Genomic DNA, 16,794 nt, shown 5'->3' with positions numbered 1-16,794 from the left:
GATGGGGTTAGGGGTAGCATTATAGTTTGGTTTGGAGTCTTGGAGATAAAGTTAGGGCTAGCATACAGTAGTAAGGATGCTGAGAGGGGGCTGCACCCCACACTACCTTAGTCATGTACAGTTCCTAACCTTAATTCCATCCTGAACCATAATGCTAACCTTAGACTAAATAAGACACATACATCTTAAACTAGGTCTAACTCTATACGTATTACTAACCCCCCACCCCACAAAATAGTGAAACATGCAGTATTTCTGTGCTTTTCTGCTTTCTGACATGCAATTCTGAATTACGAGATTATGTGCTCAGGATTGTTCTTTTCACCAGACTGTTTTTTTTTATTTAGATATATATATATATGCTGACACACACAAACACGCATCTAGTTTTATTTCTCTTTCTGTCTATATATATGTATATATATATATATATATATATATATATATATATGTGTGTGTGTGTGTGTGTGTGTGTGTGTGTGTGTGTGTGTGTGTAAAATCCTTCCTCCATTCACTTTTATAGTCTCACAATTCCAAGAATTGACTTTGCAGTCCATGGAATTACAACAGGACCATATCCTGTACTGCTTTCTCTTTTTACTGATTCATTTCCTTAGTGATATGATAGTTTTGTTAGGGTTTAGTCTCACACAGCAACACAAAACCATCTGCAGGCATAGTTCCATCAAATAGAGCTTAATAGGCTTAATAACCCCCAGCTCATAGTAAAACTTGAAAAAGCAAATTCATCATGTACTGCACAGGCCCAGTACATCACCATTAAGTGGAACTGGCGAAACAGATGTAAAGCGTCACAACCCTGAAATACCTTTGCATGTATCTATGACTAAAGAAAGAACTCAACTTAAAGAAACAATTATAAGCAAAAATATGAAGTTGACATCCCCACCCCCACCAAAAAAGAGAGAAAACAGCATTTTGTCATGAATCGGCATCTGTAACCTTACTCCAAACACTTCTAACCTGTAGCCATTCACAGATCAGATGTAGATAACCAGCAGGGAAGTGAAAACATGCATCTCCAATTTGCATTTCATCTATAGAAACTTTTGCTTTTTAAAAAAAAAAAATAAATCATTGATTGAGTAGTCACATATGCATGAGTTTACAATATGTAAAAGCCATAGGCAGGGCAAATAGATAATTATGTCTTGCAGATATTACCGTATATCACTGAAATGTGGAAATCTCCTCCTCAGTTGGTTTATACAAAGTTCCATTTTTTTAAAGTTTATTGGAAACCTGCTTTACAGAAATCTGTGCATTATTGAAAGCAGATGACCTGGAAGGAGTTTCTCTTTCAAGTATCTCCTGAATGGTTGTTGTTGTTGGTCTTTCGGCTTTTTCCCGGTTAGGGGTCGCCACAGCGGAACTCCGGTCCGCTAATGATTGGCAGTAGATTTTCACGAACACTGAGGTGCCAGCTCGTAGCCCAACCTTCAATGAAGGCACGCCCATTTACGTATGCCTTTCGAACGCCCACCCAACCGCGGGGAGGACATGCAGATAAGTATCTCCTGAATGGTGCGCCTTATTTTTCCAGATAAGGTTTAAAGTGACCCAAGCTGAAGGTAATGCCAAAAAAGGTAAACCAACTTTTAAGGCTTCCCCATTCCACACTTTGTGAAAGACAAATCCCCTGTACTAAGTAGGTATGAGGTCTTTCCACTAAGCAAAACCTTTAGGCATCTACTGTGTGTAAAAAAAAAAAACAAAGGTACAAAGTCAGTTTGGTATGGGTTATTTGCATTACATTTAGAACCACTAGCAAAGAAAGTAAGGGACTCGGAAATTCAAGGATATTATTGAATAAAAGCTGGCTCTGCAAAATTAATGAAGCTAAAATAAAGGCAGTTGTGGTACATTATGTACACATACACACAAATTAGTTCAGCAATATCATTATTTATGGGGACATGATAAAATGAAGTGTTTAGGAGAATGGATTAAAATAGTTCTGATGTGGCAGCTTAGCATATGTGGAAGAGGCTAAACAAAAGATAATACACAAAATGGAAGCTTTGTTATATGGATAGTAAGATACAAGCAGTCAAAATGTTTTTAGTCCCTCTAGTCTTATACGGAGGTCAGACATATTTTTATCAACCAGAGAAGTTGTGGATAGCAATTAATAAAGATCTGAAAGACTTTATGTGGTAGGGGAAGACTGCAAGAGTCAAGTAGGATAAGCTGATTCTTCCAGTAGAACAGGGCAGATTGGGTTTACCTGATTTGAAGGGGTATTTCAGAGCTACACAGTTAAGGCTTCTATACATAGCACAAGTATAAAACTGTAATTCAAAGGGGAAAGGGATAATGTTGAAACAGGAGAGGAAGCTCAAGAAACAAGTAGAGAGTGGGTTTTGGATTCAGGTCTTTAAGGAGAATAACAATAATCATGCAAAATATTATCCATAAAGTAGCAGAAAGTATCCTAAGAACTAAGCCAGAACGGGAATGGAGAAAGGAGATTCTTCTGATAGGGATGACTGCAATTAGGGATATAGACAGTAGGCAAGAGGGGCTGAATTTATTGGAGAAAACTGGCAAAGGAACCAAGGTATTGGGAACAAATTACTATAGAGGGAAAGGTAATTGAATGGGAAGAGACCAGTAATTTTTTTGGACTGCAATTTAGAGATTGCCTTCCCTATCAAGGATTGATATTACAGTATAGGCATAGATAAAGAAATAGGGAGGTCCTAAAAGAAATATCAGCACTGGTAGAGTTTTTAGTAGAATCTGGAACAGAAGCTGCCATTAAAAAAGGAATAATTAGTAGAGCATATAAAATATTGCATGATAACTATAAGAATCAATCATATGAGATTAAGAAAGGATTGAGAAGCGAGATTGGATAAGCAGTTCACAAAGAAACAATGGGAGGATATATGTATGTCTCTCAAACATGCAACAAAATCTAGAACATTTTGGATTGGAAATGTTTACCTAGATATTTTTTACCCCAGGTAGACTCCAGAGAATTTTTCCTCAGACAGCAAATGCTTGAGGTGTGATTGGGAAGAAAGTGGTACTTAGGAACATATTTTTGGGAGTGTGATGGGTTGGCGGACCTTAAGGATTCCCTGCAGGATGCACTGTCAGAGATGCTGCATGGGCAGATTGGTGTGAAGAGGGAGATTATTTTTCTGAGCTATGATACAGAATCGGAATTGCCTGAACTTGGTAAGGCCTTGCTGTTTCTAATTATGGTGGCTGCCAAAAATCAGTTACTAGAAAATGCAAATCAAAATCTAAACCAACTGTATTAGACGTGGTAAATGTAGTAACAGAGATAAAACAACTGGAATTGAGATCTTTAGAAAAGGTTAAGAGCAAATTACGTAGGAAAAATGGGAAATGTGGAATAGTGCCTGCAGGGGAGGAATGAGATTTAAAAGAAGACTGGATTTAAATGAGCTATGTAATGTTTGATTGAAAATGATTGGGTAGAATGTTTGCAACTGGGAGTGTGTCAGTATGGTTTATGATGTAAAATGCTTGCAACTAGGATTGTCTGTGTGGTTTGTTTTCATTTATATAAATGTGTGATTGCTTAAGTCGTGAGTGATAGTTTAATAAAGATGTTTCTTGTTTGAAAAAAGGGGGTGCAGAATTGAATAATTTATGTAATGTTGCTTAGGTTATATGATGTATAGCAATATATGTGAAGCATAGCTGGCTTTAGGCACCAGCGAACTCTGCGGTTGCTGGGGGCACCCAACCACAGCAAATTGTCTTACCTTGAGATTTTGTAACATGTCTGTGAAACCAACAAAAGCTAGTACAGCCAATTTTGTGTACTTAATAAACCAGATGGATAATAACTTGTATTTATATCTCCTTTAAAATTGAAAGATATCTTCGGTTATAGTAACAGTGTTTGTGTCAAGCAGCAGGCTTTACAATTCTGACTGAGGAGCTGTTGGTAAACTGGGTTTTAAACACAAGCTGAACTCCAATATATACATTATGGTACTGTTCATGCAAAAGTAGTGTTGCTTATTTTACTTAGTACAGCAGAACAGACATTCTGTAATTGTCTGCCTTCCTTTCAAGTATTTGGTATGTAACAGTACTTTAATTCCTCCTGTTAGACCGTCCTTCTGTGATATGTTCTGTATTTCAGCATCCACTGAACTACTGCCTTGCTTATATATTTGCAGATTATGGAGTGCTTGCTAGTGTACCTGTTTCATTATGTTACTTGCACTTTCTGCAAACCTAATATTTACCTTCCTTAAATGTTCATTTTAATTTAAATTACTCTTTCTAGCTGTAGTGTAAACCCCTACCTTTTGAAGTTTAGCTTTTCTCCACTGATCTTCATTGGCCAGGGCCACAGCACAGTTAGAAAAATTGATAATCTTGATAATCCCATCTTAGTTATCCATCCATCCATCCACAACCCCTTTTTCCCATTTTCCACATGGGATTGGGATGTCACTTCAATAGGGACGATCTAGAGCCAAAATTCACGCAGTCAGGTGGCTAGCCCTACCACAATTCTTCCATACCACTGACATGCACGAATGCTTACACCTATGGACAGTTTGAGTATCCAGTCCACCTAATACATGTCTTTGGAGTGCAGGAGGAAACCAAGGCACCCAGAGAAACACCACATGAACATATGGAGGACATGTATTCTAAATAGAAAGCACTCCAGCCAGAAATTGAACCAGAGAACCTCTTGCTGTGAGGCAATAATAATATCCGTTGGATCACTGCGCCTCCCCAACTTAGTTATATATATTATTAAATGAATAAAACAAAAAGGGAAGGAAGATTTATTTATTTTTATTTATTTATTTAACATTTGTCGATTGGGAAAGTCCAACTAGGACAGAGACTGTTTTCACCGGATGCCCGGGGAGAAACGCTCCAGACATATGTCTTTGGAATGTGGGAAGAAACTGGAGTACTTGGAGGAAACCCACACAAATGCAGGGGGGACATGCCGATATGTTCTGAAACACAGTAAAGGAAGCAATGAACAGTTATTTTTTAATGTTGTATTAACAAGGCATTTTTGTTGATGTGCCAGGTGTCAGGCTGTTAATTTTCTAGGAACGTAGGCGAGCAAGTAGGAGGGCACTCTTGGTATAATGAGGGACTTTGGTCATTATTTCTTGTTTATTGTGTTTCTCTGCATGCTAAGTAGATAATTGCTCTGTGCTGTAGAACTGTATTTAGGTGTTTCCATTCCAAATGCAGTGGGGATGCTGCTTTAGAAGTACCATCTGTAAACTGTAGAGGTTCTGAAAAATTCAGATTCTGGCTGAGATGAGATGGGAGAAAGGACAATAACAGAATGCTGTAACTGGTTGATAGCCACTCCCCATGCACCATTTGCCATGTCCTGGTGTGCCTTCTTATTCTCGACATTGGGGTGCAGAAGAGCTACAGATGCCTGGTTTGGCACCTTCCTTATACTAAGGGACTCTGTTCCCTTTTGGTCTACCCTTAATGCCCCCAAAGTTACTGTGCATGTGTGGCCCTATGAGTGTTTTCAATTTGGCTGACCTTTTCAGTGTCACAGCCCACTACTTACACCCAGGTTTCCCCGGATGTATTCAGGGCTTCATTCCTTCCTGATATGGAGCTGGATTTTGACAGGGTAATTTTTGAACTGGGAGGCAGAGCAACTGTTTCACGGAAAGGTGCAAGAAGTGATGAATGTTTTCCCAAATCAGTATGTGTTTGATAAGATGAGACAAATAAAAGGCAGTAGTGCGATTAACAATACTCGGGATAAAATGAGTTATTGGCTTCCATGTAAAAATTGGAGTTTGAGTTCTAGTTCATATTCAGTATTTATAATTCAAGTGGAATTTTTAACTGCTTTCGTTTTTGCCTACATCATAGAAGCCTGATTTCTAGGGTCATTTCACTCATGATGGAATGCGATTAGTAAAGCTTTTAGCTATATGAATAATTATTTTAAATGAGAAAAAATGGGCCTTAGTGTCTTTACTTGCTTATCTTTCTTATCTGTGTTCTACAGGTCAACAGTGCTGCCAAGGAGATCTTGCTTTATCTGCTTCAGGGACAGTTGATGATGACAGCTTTAACTTGGAACAAATTAATTGATGCTTTGTATCCTGTTATTCCAATTCTACAGGTACTGCTTACCATTTCTGAGAGCTTTTGAAAGTGCTGTATGATGTCTCTTTTCTAAAATGCCCAGTATAACTATATTATTTAACGCTGAGTTTATTTTAAAAGTGTGTACTTACTTTCATTGCCTTCATTTCATTTTCAAAGCAACATCAAATCCTCTTGGGTGAATTTGTTGTTACTCGACATATTCATTGTCTGTTTTTTGGAGAGCGATGGGTTTATTTTCACTTTAGCATCAGACTATATAACTGACATTGGATCTCATTTTGAAGGTTGTTTGTAGTTGCACTAAGTGATCCGATGTTGTCTTTTCCTTCCACCTCAACTGTTATGCTTATGGGATCCATCTTCTTCTAATACTGGTAACTTTCAGACTTTCGGATCCATGTCTCAGGTCTTCCCTGTACCCGGGTCTGTATTACCATATTGAATGGTAATAATGCCGAACGCTCATATGAGCGAATATTCATGAGAACGAACTTGCTATTGTGGGGGGCTGCACCCCCCCCCCCCACACACACACACACACTAAATATATATTCCAACTTTGAGGTCGCAGTACAGTGAGGAAAGGGCAAATATTACAATCCTCACTGTACCGCGTGCCAAAAAACACAAGTTTTTTCTCGTGAATATTCGCTCATATGAGCGTTTGGCATTATCACCATTTGATATGGTAATATAGACAGACACTCTGTACCCATAATTCCCCTCTACCCTCGCAGTTTTTCAAATCTCGTTTGCCCCCAATTCCAGGCAGATGCAATCCCGAGGCACAGCGCTTTTTTGACTATCTAGTTTGCAGATAAATTTCTTGTTGTCTCTTTCCTTATTTAGAGTGCTTTTAGCTGCAATGTATAGATGTTTTCCCTCTTTTTAAACACCCATTGGCATTCCTTCCCCGCCCACTTAAAAATAAAGAAAGAAAGAAAACTTTATATTTGTCTTGTGCTAGTAGTTATTCTACTAGCAGTGATTGCTGTGGTACTGTTGTTGCTGTTGTGACTGTTAGGTTTGTCCCTTTGCACTTTTATAGTGCCTGTGGTAGCTTGTTTGTTTCAGCTATCTTTGTTGGTGTTACTGAATCCCTGTCCATGTCTGACAAAGCTTTGGGTTTTAAGAAATGCTCCACTTAGAGACACTAGATTTCTTCACAAGATCCACATTTCAAGTGCATATATTACTCGGGGGGGGGGGGGGGGGCTTCTCATCTGGATGATGACTGTCAATCATGCTCTTCTTTTGGGTTGTGGGCCGCCTCAGACTACAGATTGAAGTTGGTCCTAAAAGACCTTTTCCCAGCCACAGTGGGGGAATTTGGCTTCTTTACTCTCTGGTTCTGCCTTGGGTAAGAAATCTGTGGAGAATTTAAAAAAAAAAAAGAAAAAGAGAAAGATAAGTTTTGAGAGAGAAAGGAAGAAACACAATGAAAAGGACTGAGCTCGAGAGAAAGAGTCAAAGAAGAGATCTGTTAATCCTGCTGAGGCTTTGGTTCCTACCACAAAAGTCTTCAAGCAGTCTGATACAATCCTTATTTCAGAGCCAGTTCAGATTCTTCTACTTCTCTGTTGGCCATCAAGCTGAGTTTTTTTTATTAGAGATGACCGCTCCCTCAGCTCCGATCACCAATTTTGCAAGAGAGGTCTTTTGACAGGTTCTCCACACCACCTTTGATGGCTTCCTCTCTTAGGTCTCTGCAGCTGTCGAGGAGCCTGTGTGAAATTGATGTGGACAGGATGATGAGGAAGTTCTTGAGGACCCACATTCTGATAGGAGTCCTCCCTGCACCTCCTTCTCCTGGATTGCCAGAGCTGTCCCCTTCCACCCCTCATCTTGTGTCTTCTTCACAATCCAACCGTCACATTCAGTGGTCCTGGAGCTGAATGCCTCCGGCAGAATACCTATGTCAGAGGTGTGAGTCTAGTAATTTTCAACTCTAAATGTGTCCTTTTTCCCTGGTCGACTTTGCCTCTTGTTGGATCCCAGAGTTGAGAGGTCAGCTTAAGTGCTTGAGGGTCAGGATCGACTTTGAGGCTTAAAGATCCATCCCTTCCTCTCAGTGCATCAGTGCTGGACTACTCAGCACTGGTGGCTTTGGAGCTGAGTCGAGTCTTGGAAGGGTTCTTGTCTGGTTCCTTGGATCCCAACATAACTCATTCCAGACCAACTTTAGATTCAGCTGTCAAGGCATTTGAAAAGGTTTTCTCACTATCAAGAGATAAGGTATCTTGTTCGCTTTCAGATGTGCCCCAAGACCCTCTGATTGCTGTGTTTTCTCATCCATATTATCTTATTCCTCAGAGACCGCAAGCTTCCTTAGGCCTCTACAAGGCTCATGTGGCAAGTAGCTTCCAAGTATTCCCCAGCCCCTCCTGCCACGGAAGAGCAGAAGAAGCACTCATGTAAAATGAGGCATTTTGACTCTCATCAGGAAAGTCTGTCATCGAAGATACTAATTTCAAGGAAGAGGAAGGTTCCCAAGGTCCTGCCCTGGAAGATGTCTCCTTTTCAGAGATTCTTTAATTACTTTGACAACATGGGGGAATGGTCCACTGATGCCATTTCCTAAGAGGAAGTGGTGTTTCTTGAAGCCTTCAGAGCTGGCCCATCTACTTCCTGGATGGTCCTCCCAGCTGATAAACTTATTGACTGGGTTTTGCAGCAGAAATGGAAGGAGACAGACATGGTGGAGCCCATACCCAGCAAGCCTGATAAAGTCTTGGTGTTCCTATGAGACAATCCTCACTGGAGAAAGGGATCTGTAGTAGACACCATCATGATGGCAGCAGCCACGAAGAAAGAACTGTTGGAGGAAAGCTGTTAAGTTGATCCTTGTAACAAGAAGTCCAGGACTTTAGACAATTTTGGAAAGCAGAATTATGTTTCAGTGACATACACATTATGTGCATTAAACTACATGGTACACTTGACAAGATCTCAGAGGGGCATGACCAGGGAACTGACAGTCTCCAGAGCCATGACCACAGAGTTTCACAAGATGGTGGATTCCCATTCTCGACCCTCCAGTCTATACTGAAAGTGTCCATGTATCTTTTATCCAATGTGATGGATGGCATTTCTAGACTGGCAGACAGTGTTATTGCTCTGTGTTGACATACCTAGGTGCAGCTCTGCAGTTTTACAGTTTTATGGAGAACTTCAAGAAGTTCTTTTTGAATGTCCCTTTTAATGTTCCACCTCCATTGGACCCAAAGAAAAGGACACTGACTAGAAGTGAACAAGATGGCAAAACTCTGATGTCCTTCAACGGGCACCACTCGGCAAGAAACACTGAAGAAGATGGCGTCGGCCGATACCTTTATACTCCAGCCGTTGTGACGTCGGAGAGGAGGTGACACCGGCCGACGCCGGACCCAGACTTTGGAATTCGGCCAACCGAGGGCTGCCTGAGGCAGGACCACCCATATGTTATGACTGCAGTTGCATATCTATCGGACATCTACATTTATGGTAGGTACAAAACTGTACTTTTGCCTTCGGTATCCGCTTCTCCAGTCTTCAAAGAACAATCTGTAGGAATCAAAAAGGATGGCAAGAGGCTATGGTTCTGAAAACCTCTGGGTTTTGCTCATGACACTTCTGGAGACAGCCCCCCACCCCCAGGTCAGGGAGGGAACAGTCACAATTGACGTTGCCCTCATAGCAGAGGTGACCCACAAAACCAAGGGTTTCAAGGCCGCTTCATCAACAAAATCTTTCAACGCTGCTGAAGGGTTGCCCGACTGCCACACTCTGGATGCAGTTTTGGGGGAGGGGCACATGTCTCTACACCCTCAAGTCTGGATAGCCATCATTCAAGACTCCTGGGTGTAGAGAGTAATATCCAGAGGTTGTATCATCTTCTTCTTTCATCAACCACAAAATCACAAAGAAAGCTTCCCAGTGGTCCACCCCCCTCAGAGGGAGACAACATCTTGTGTCAGAAAGCAGCTAGGCAATCTAGTCATCTAGGAGGTCCAGTGTCTGTTCGAGATTTTTTTTGTTCTGAAGAAAAAACTTGGACCTCATCCACCTAAATCAGTTTGTGAAACAGACAAAATTCTAGATGGCCATTGTTCAATCCGTTTTTCCTCCTTTTGAGGAAGGACGACTGGATGTGCTTTGTGAACACACACAAGGCCTATTCTCACATAAAGATAGCCAGACTGTCCAGGAGGTTCCTTTGCTTTCAGCTTTGAGACAGTCATTTTCAGTTCAGAGCACTGCCTTTTTCTCGCCACAGCCCCCTAGGTTTTCACCTAATGCATGGCTGTGGCTACAGCATATTTCAGACTCAAGGATTCCAGGTGTTTCCATATCTGGATAACTGTCTCATAACTGCTACCACAGGGGATCTACTAATGCAAGCCAGGGACTTCCTGCTCCAGTTACGATTTCACCTTGGGATCACAATCAACATGGGAACGTCCAAATTGACGACTTCTGAAACTGTAGAATTTATAGGATGCCACCTGGATACCACTTTGCAGATAACCAAACTCTTAGAATCTTTACTGTACACCATCAAGCATCTGTGGTTCTCTCTCTTCCTAAAACTCCTGGCAGGATCCATCCTTCATCTTTTGGGTTCAGTGGCAGACTCCATAACTCTCGTTCCTTACACCAGATTTCATATGAGGGTGTTACAGTGGACCCTATCAACTTAGTGGTCAATGTTGCTTTAACCCATGCACTTGCTGGTCAGTCTCATCAGAATTTACAGGCTCCATGTTCAGTGTTGGTTAAGTTCCCACCAGTTTCTCTACGCTGCCCCTTTATCATCCCACCCCCCAATGGTCACAGTTTCCACTGACTCGTCCCTTCTGGGGTGGGGGACATTTTGAGGGGAAGACAGTCCAAGGCATTTGGAATTTGACAGATGTCAGTCAACATGCAGGAGATAAGGGCAATCCCCTTAGCATTGTAGGAGTTCCTCCCTAGGGGAATGATTGTGATTCAGACAGAAAATATGTCAGTAATTTACCTCAACAAACTAGGAGGAACTCATTCATATCCTTTGTCTGGAAGCCATTAAGGTTTGGCAGTGGGCAGTGTCTTCCGGTGCTTTCTGTATTAGCAGACAAATTGAGCAGGTCAGTTGTTCTACAATGGTCTTTCAATCATTTAGCGCTGCCAGGTTCTTCAGTCACTCAGGCCAGCCTTGCTGCTACATATTCACTTACCCTATCCAACACCAAATGCAGCAACTACTTTGCCTTGATTCCCCAGGAGGGAGAGTCACTAAGGGATGTTCTGGTCCACAGTTGGACCCCAGGTCTCCTGGGCGCTTATTCTCCCACTCCCTTCATAACCAAGTTTCTTCAGAAAGCAGTCTGGTGCACAGCAAAGGTGTGATTTTCATTGCCCCCTTTTGACCTCCAGCAGTTATGGTTTCCTTTTCTATGGCCTCACTTGGGTCCTGGTATCTCTTCTAGATTTGATCTCTCACCCATCCAGCAAGCCTCACCTGGACATAGCCTTGAAGCTAACCACTTGGTTTCTCCACTTGCATTGATGGCCAGCAGTACCAGGCTTCCTTCCTCTGTGCTTGATATGTATTGTTTTAAACACATTTATTAAATTATCACTTGGGGCATAGGCAAACTTACATTTATGTAAAAGTAAAGAACCCATATTAACAAGTTCACATTAACAAGCATTATACATCACATATGCTTTTCTATACAATATAATCAATCTGTCATTACATAAATTGTTCAGTGCCTGCCTTTTCTTAAACTTCATTCCTCCTCCAAAACATTTTTCTGTGTGTGTTGTTCCCACAGTTTCCATTTTTTTTCTGTGTAATTTGCTCCTACCCTTTTCTAAAGATCCCTGTTCCTGTTATTTTATCTCTCTTAAATTGTTCACTACTTCAAGTATGGTTGGCTTAGACTTTGATTTCCATTTTTCAGTTATTGCTTTCTTTGACAGCCAGCAGAATTAAACTTAACAAGGCCTTACTATGTATAGACAATTCAGATCATGTATCCCAGCTCAAAAAGGTAACTTCATTAGTTATACTCATTTGCTCACCCATTCCTGACAGAGTACTCTGTAGGGAATTTATAAAGTCTGCCAACTCATTACACTCTGAAAACATATGCTTCCAGATACCTCTTTGCTCTCCATTGCATCTCCAACATTTGCCATCTACCTAAAGAAAAATTATTTGGAGTCTTCTTGGGGTATAAAAGTGCCTATAATAACACTTCCAAGCAAAATTACTACATCGTCTAGATTTTGTTGCATATTTGGGAACCATATGTATGTCTTCCCATTATCTCTTTGTGAATTGCTTATCTAATCTCTCTTCCCAGTCTTTTCTGACCTCCTCTGATTGATTCCTGTAATTATCTTGCAATATTTTATATGCTGTACTAATTATCCCATTTTTAAACATCAGCTTCTGTTCTAGATTCAACTAAAAATTCAACCAGTGCAGGTCTTTCAATTAGGATTCTCCTGTCCCTCTGTGCTTGATCTATTGTCATCTCAGAAGCCTGGTACTAGGAATGTGTATAGAAGCAGGTGGAAGAGATTTTCTATATGGGCTTACACCGATGGCCTGGATCCCTTTACAGCCCTGTTACTATCTGTTTTGGATTTTTTGGCAAGGTTGTTTCAGGCAGGTGATAACCATTTCACTCTCACGCTTGAACTGACATCTATTTCTAATTGTTTTGTGGGAAAGGATCGCACTCCTGTTGCCTCTTTTAATTTACCTAAGTCTTTTATGTGCGGTATCTTCCTCCTTTGACCTCCATTAAGGGATCGTGTTCCACATTGGGATACTACTGTCTTACTACAGGTCCTAACTTAGCCCCCCTTTTGAATCTGCAGCTACGGTGGAACTGAAATTTCTTTCTTGGGATATGCCTTATCTGGTTGCAGTGGAAACTTCGAATGTTCTAATATCAAACCCTATTCAGCAAAAGCTGAAAATATCGAAGCAACAGAAAACCAATTTTTTTTCTTAGGGAAAGTTCGGTTGTCAGTTTCTGTTGCTTCGTGTTTTCAGTGCTGTGGTGGAAAGTTAGGGGTGGGGTTCAGGTAAGTGTGTGATTGAGTGTGGGTTAGGGTAGTTAGAGTTAGGGTGCGGGTTAGGTATGTGTGCGATCGTGTGGTCGTGAGGGTTAGGGCGGGTTAGGTGAGTTAGGGTTAGGGCGCGGGTTAGGTATGTGTGCGATTGTGTGGACATGAGGGTTAGGGCAGTTTAGGTGAGTTAGGGTTAGGGCGTGGGTAAGGTAAGTGTGTGATTGTGTGGATGTGAGGGTTAGGGCAGGGTAGGTGAGTTAGGGTTAGAGCGCGGGTGAGGTGAGTGTGCGATAGTGATGGACCTTAGCGTTAGGGTTTGGGTTAAGGTAAGTGGATAGTTAGTGGTGTGTATATAGTTTAGTGTAGGGTTAGGTGTAAGATTTTAGGTGTGTGTGTGTGTGTGTGTGTGTGTGTGTGTGTGTGTGTGTGTGTGTGTTTGGATTGCTGTTTGTTTGTTGTGCTTGTGTTGTGTGTATGTGTTTTGGAACAGCAATTTTTTTCCCTAGGAAAGAATTTGCTGTTCTGTATGTTCAATGTTTTCAGCTTTCGCTGAATAAGGTTTGATATTAGAACATTTGAAGTTTTGAAACTGTGATGTTCTAATATAGACCCAGTGGCAGTTACCTCTGCATGGAATATTTCATAGCTCGAAGCCCTGTCGTGTATGTCTCTGTGTATTTGGTGGTCCACAAACATTTGGTTTCACTTCAGACAAACCCTAATTTCCTTTCCATGGTTGCTTCAGACTCTCCCCTGAATCAGGTTATTAATTTGAAAGACTTCTTTCCTAATTTCTCGAGCAAAGGAGAATTACCGTACATTTACTGGATGATTATTGTCAGTTACAATTCTCTTTGTACCATATGAAGAATTTCAGGAAAACTGACCAACTTTTTTTTTCCTTTGCTAAGTCTGAATTGGGACACAGTGTTTCAAAGGTCACATTATCCAGGTGGTTGTCTAATTGTATTACTTTTCCTTTGCAAAACTGAAGGGTTGTCTTTACCTGACAAATGTAAATCTCACTTTACTAAAGCTGTTGCAGCTTTCACAACCTTCTTTTATAGAGTTCCTATTGATGACATCTGTGCTATAGCTACTTGGTCAATTTTACATGTTTATTTCCAGCTACAAGCTGTATTTGCAGTCTAGGTCCCGGGCTTCCAGTCTAACCCTGCTGGATGTACCTTGGGGAATAATCTGAAAATTCTGAGTGTCTACTACTGAATTCACATCTTCAGTACCAAATCACTGGTCTTTCACTAAAGACACACCAGTCCCTTTCTGTTTACCTATACTCTGATATCAGTCCGTGGTAAGGAAGGTAATCTCTAACCTGCAGTCCAAACTTCTTTTTAGCCTCATCCTACACTATTTCTTCTCTGTAGTTATTTGTTCCCAAATACTGTAGCTCCTTTACCAGTTTTCATAGGTATGTACTAGACTAATGGCCTGGGCCTGGAGCCTATACAAGCCTAGCCCAAGAAATTCCCTGGCATCGTGCAGCCCAAAGTTACTTCCCAGTGCCCTTTTCAAGTAAGGCCACTGAGGTGATCCCCAGGGTGACTGCCACCCGAAGTAAGTTTCACATGCCCCTGTCAAGCAGGGCCACTGAAGTGATTCCCGTGGTGAGCTTCTTATTGCTCATCCAGTTGTCAAGATTTCTCTTGAAAAGTGCCAGGGAAGTGCACTGCTTGACGTGAATGGGGAGTTTGTTCCAGAGTATGGGAATTCACTTTGTTAGGAGCTTGTCCCTCCAGCATGTTCTGTTTATGGTGGTAATAAGGTTTAGGTCCCTGGAGCATGTGGCACGGAGGGATTGGGGTTTCTTTAGGTGTAGCATATCTAGCAGCTCTGGGTCAGACATGGCCTTGTAGGTAGAGCAGAGATCACCTCTAAGTAGGCAATATGAGACAGAGTTTAGCTGGAGTTTTTTGAGTCTGTCAGTGTAGGGCATATGTCTAAGCCCTAAAATCCTCTTTGTTAGGTATTTTTGTGGCCTTTCCAGTTGTTGTAATAGGTGTCTAGCAAAGTACATACCAAATGGGGCGTTATACTCAATAATAGGTCTAAAGAGGGACTATGACCTTTTTCTTTCTGGATGAGAATCCTTTTGTGATGAGATGTGCTACATAGAAGGACTTACTGACCACAGTGGCAGTGTAGTTATCAAAGGAGAGGTTGCTACATGAAAAGAGACATGGAAGAGCTCTTGGACCATGTAGCCCAGGCAGGTATGACCCTAGCCCTAAGTTGCATCCTGCCTTTTCCCAGAATGATACCACAGTCTAAGGACAAAATGATTGACTTCAACAATTGGCTAAGCTTCTGGTGTCATTCAAAGTGGATCCAGTATCTGTCTGCCTGGGACGACATGATTGACAAACCACGATGCTTTTCTAGAGATGGTCTGCACCTGTCACCTCTGGGATTTAGATTACTGGCTAAGACTGTTGCCACCCCTATAGTGCCTTTTTTAGGCAAGGTTCAAATGACAAAACCACCAACGTGATAGACACAAACATGCGAAATCTGAGGGTAATGCTACTCAGTGCTAGAAGTCTAAACCTCAAAATGCACTCTCTCGAAGCACTCCTAAAAATGGAGAACATTGATATCTGTGCAGTAACTGAGACCTGGTTCAAGGCTCCAGAGAGCACCCTGCATTACCAAGCTATAATTCATATCACACTTTTCGGCCACCTAACCTGGACCAAAACACTAAAGGTGGAGGTGTGCCCATATTCATTAAGGATATCCACGCTTCCAGGCTAGTTGCTCAGCATAATGCATCTGAGATTATCCAAGTGCAACTAACTCTGGGCAAGACCACAATCCAAATTGTAACTTGCTACAGATCCCCCACCATGCCCCAGGATTCCCACTCCTCATTTCTTGATACACTGAAAAATATTTGGGTACAACCCAGCACCCTAATAATGGGCAATTTCAATTACCCCACCATTAACTGGGAAAACTACTCATGTACCAACTCTTTTGCTCAATGTTTTCTGGAATTCATAAATTCCAATGCCTTGGATCAACTTATCCACACCCCCACCAGGGGCAGCAGTATCCTAGACCTGATCATTAATAACATGGGCGACTGGTGTTCCCCACCAGAGGTCAATTCCTTGTTGGTCAGATCCGACCACAAGCTAATCACCCCAGACATCCACATCCCGCCCCCACCCCCCATTAGGAAAACCATTGTAAAAAATTTCTCCAAAGCCAACTTCACGCTTCTTAAGACAGAAGTGGCAAACTTCACGACACCCATGCAGATGGACAATAGAGGTACGACTGCTGAATCCTACATAAATGCACTTTATAAGCACTTACAGGAGTGCATGGATCATGCTATCCCTAACAGAACCAAGATGCTATCCTCCAAAAAAAAGGAAGCCAATCTGGTGGTCCCCTGCCATAAACAAACTCTACAACAGAAGAAAGAAACTGTTGCAAAAAAGAGTAAAATCCCATGACTGGAAGAACTCCCTGGTCAGCCTCAGTAAGAAGCTGAGATCCCTCATAAAATCCTCCAAAGCTAGTTAAGAAAATAAAATCGCCACTGATTCTAAAAACAACCACAAAGCATTCTATAGCTATGTC

General features: G+C 41.5%; 1 protein-coding gene across 1 annotated transcript in view; it reads left to right on the top strand.

Annotated features, from left to right (window-relative positions):
* Positions 1–16,794, top strand: part of RTTN (rotatin) — a 3,641,098-nt gene that overhangs the window by 962,912 nt on the left and 2,661,392 nt on the right. The window contains exon 19 of the mRNA XM_044067142.1: positions 6,029–6,145. Within this exon, the coding sequence (XP_043923077.1) occupies positions 6,029–6,145 (117 nt within the window). The remainder of the gene's footprint in view (positions 1–6,028; positions 6,146–16,794) is intronic.

Source organism: Protopterus annectens, chromosome 3.part1 (genome assembly GCF_019279795.1).
Source record: "Protopterus annectens isolate FY-2018-M chromosome 3.part1, PAN1.0, whole genome shotgun sequence".
Taxonomy (NCBI): domain Eukaryota; kingdom Metazoa; phylum Chordata; order Ceratodontiformes; family Protopteridae; genus Protopterus; species Protopterus annectens.
The sequence above is the reverse complement of the archived record's forward strand: the minus strand, read 5'-3'. Positions and strand labels throughout refer to the sequence as shown.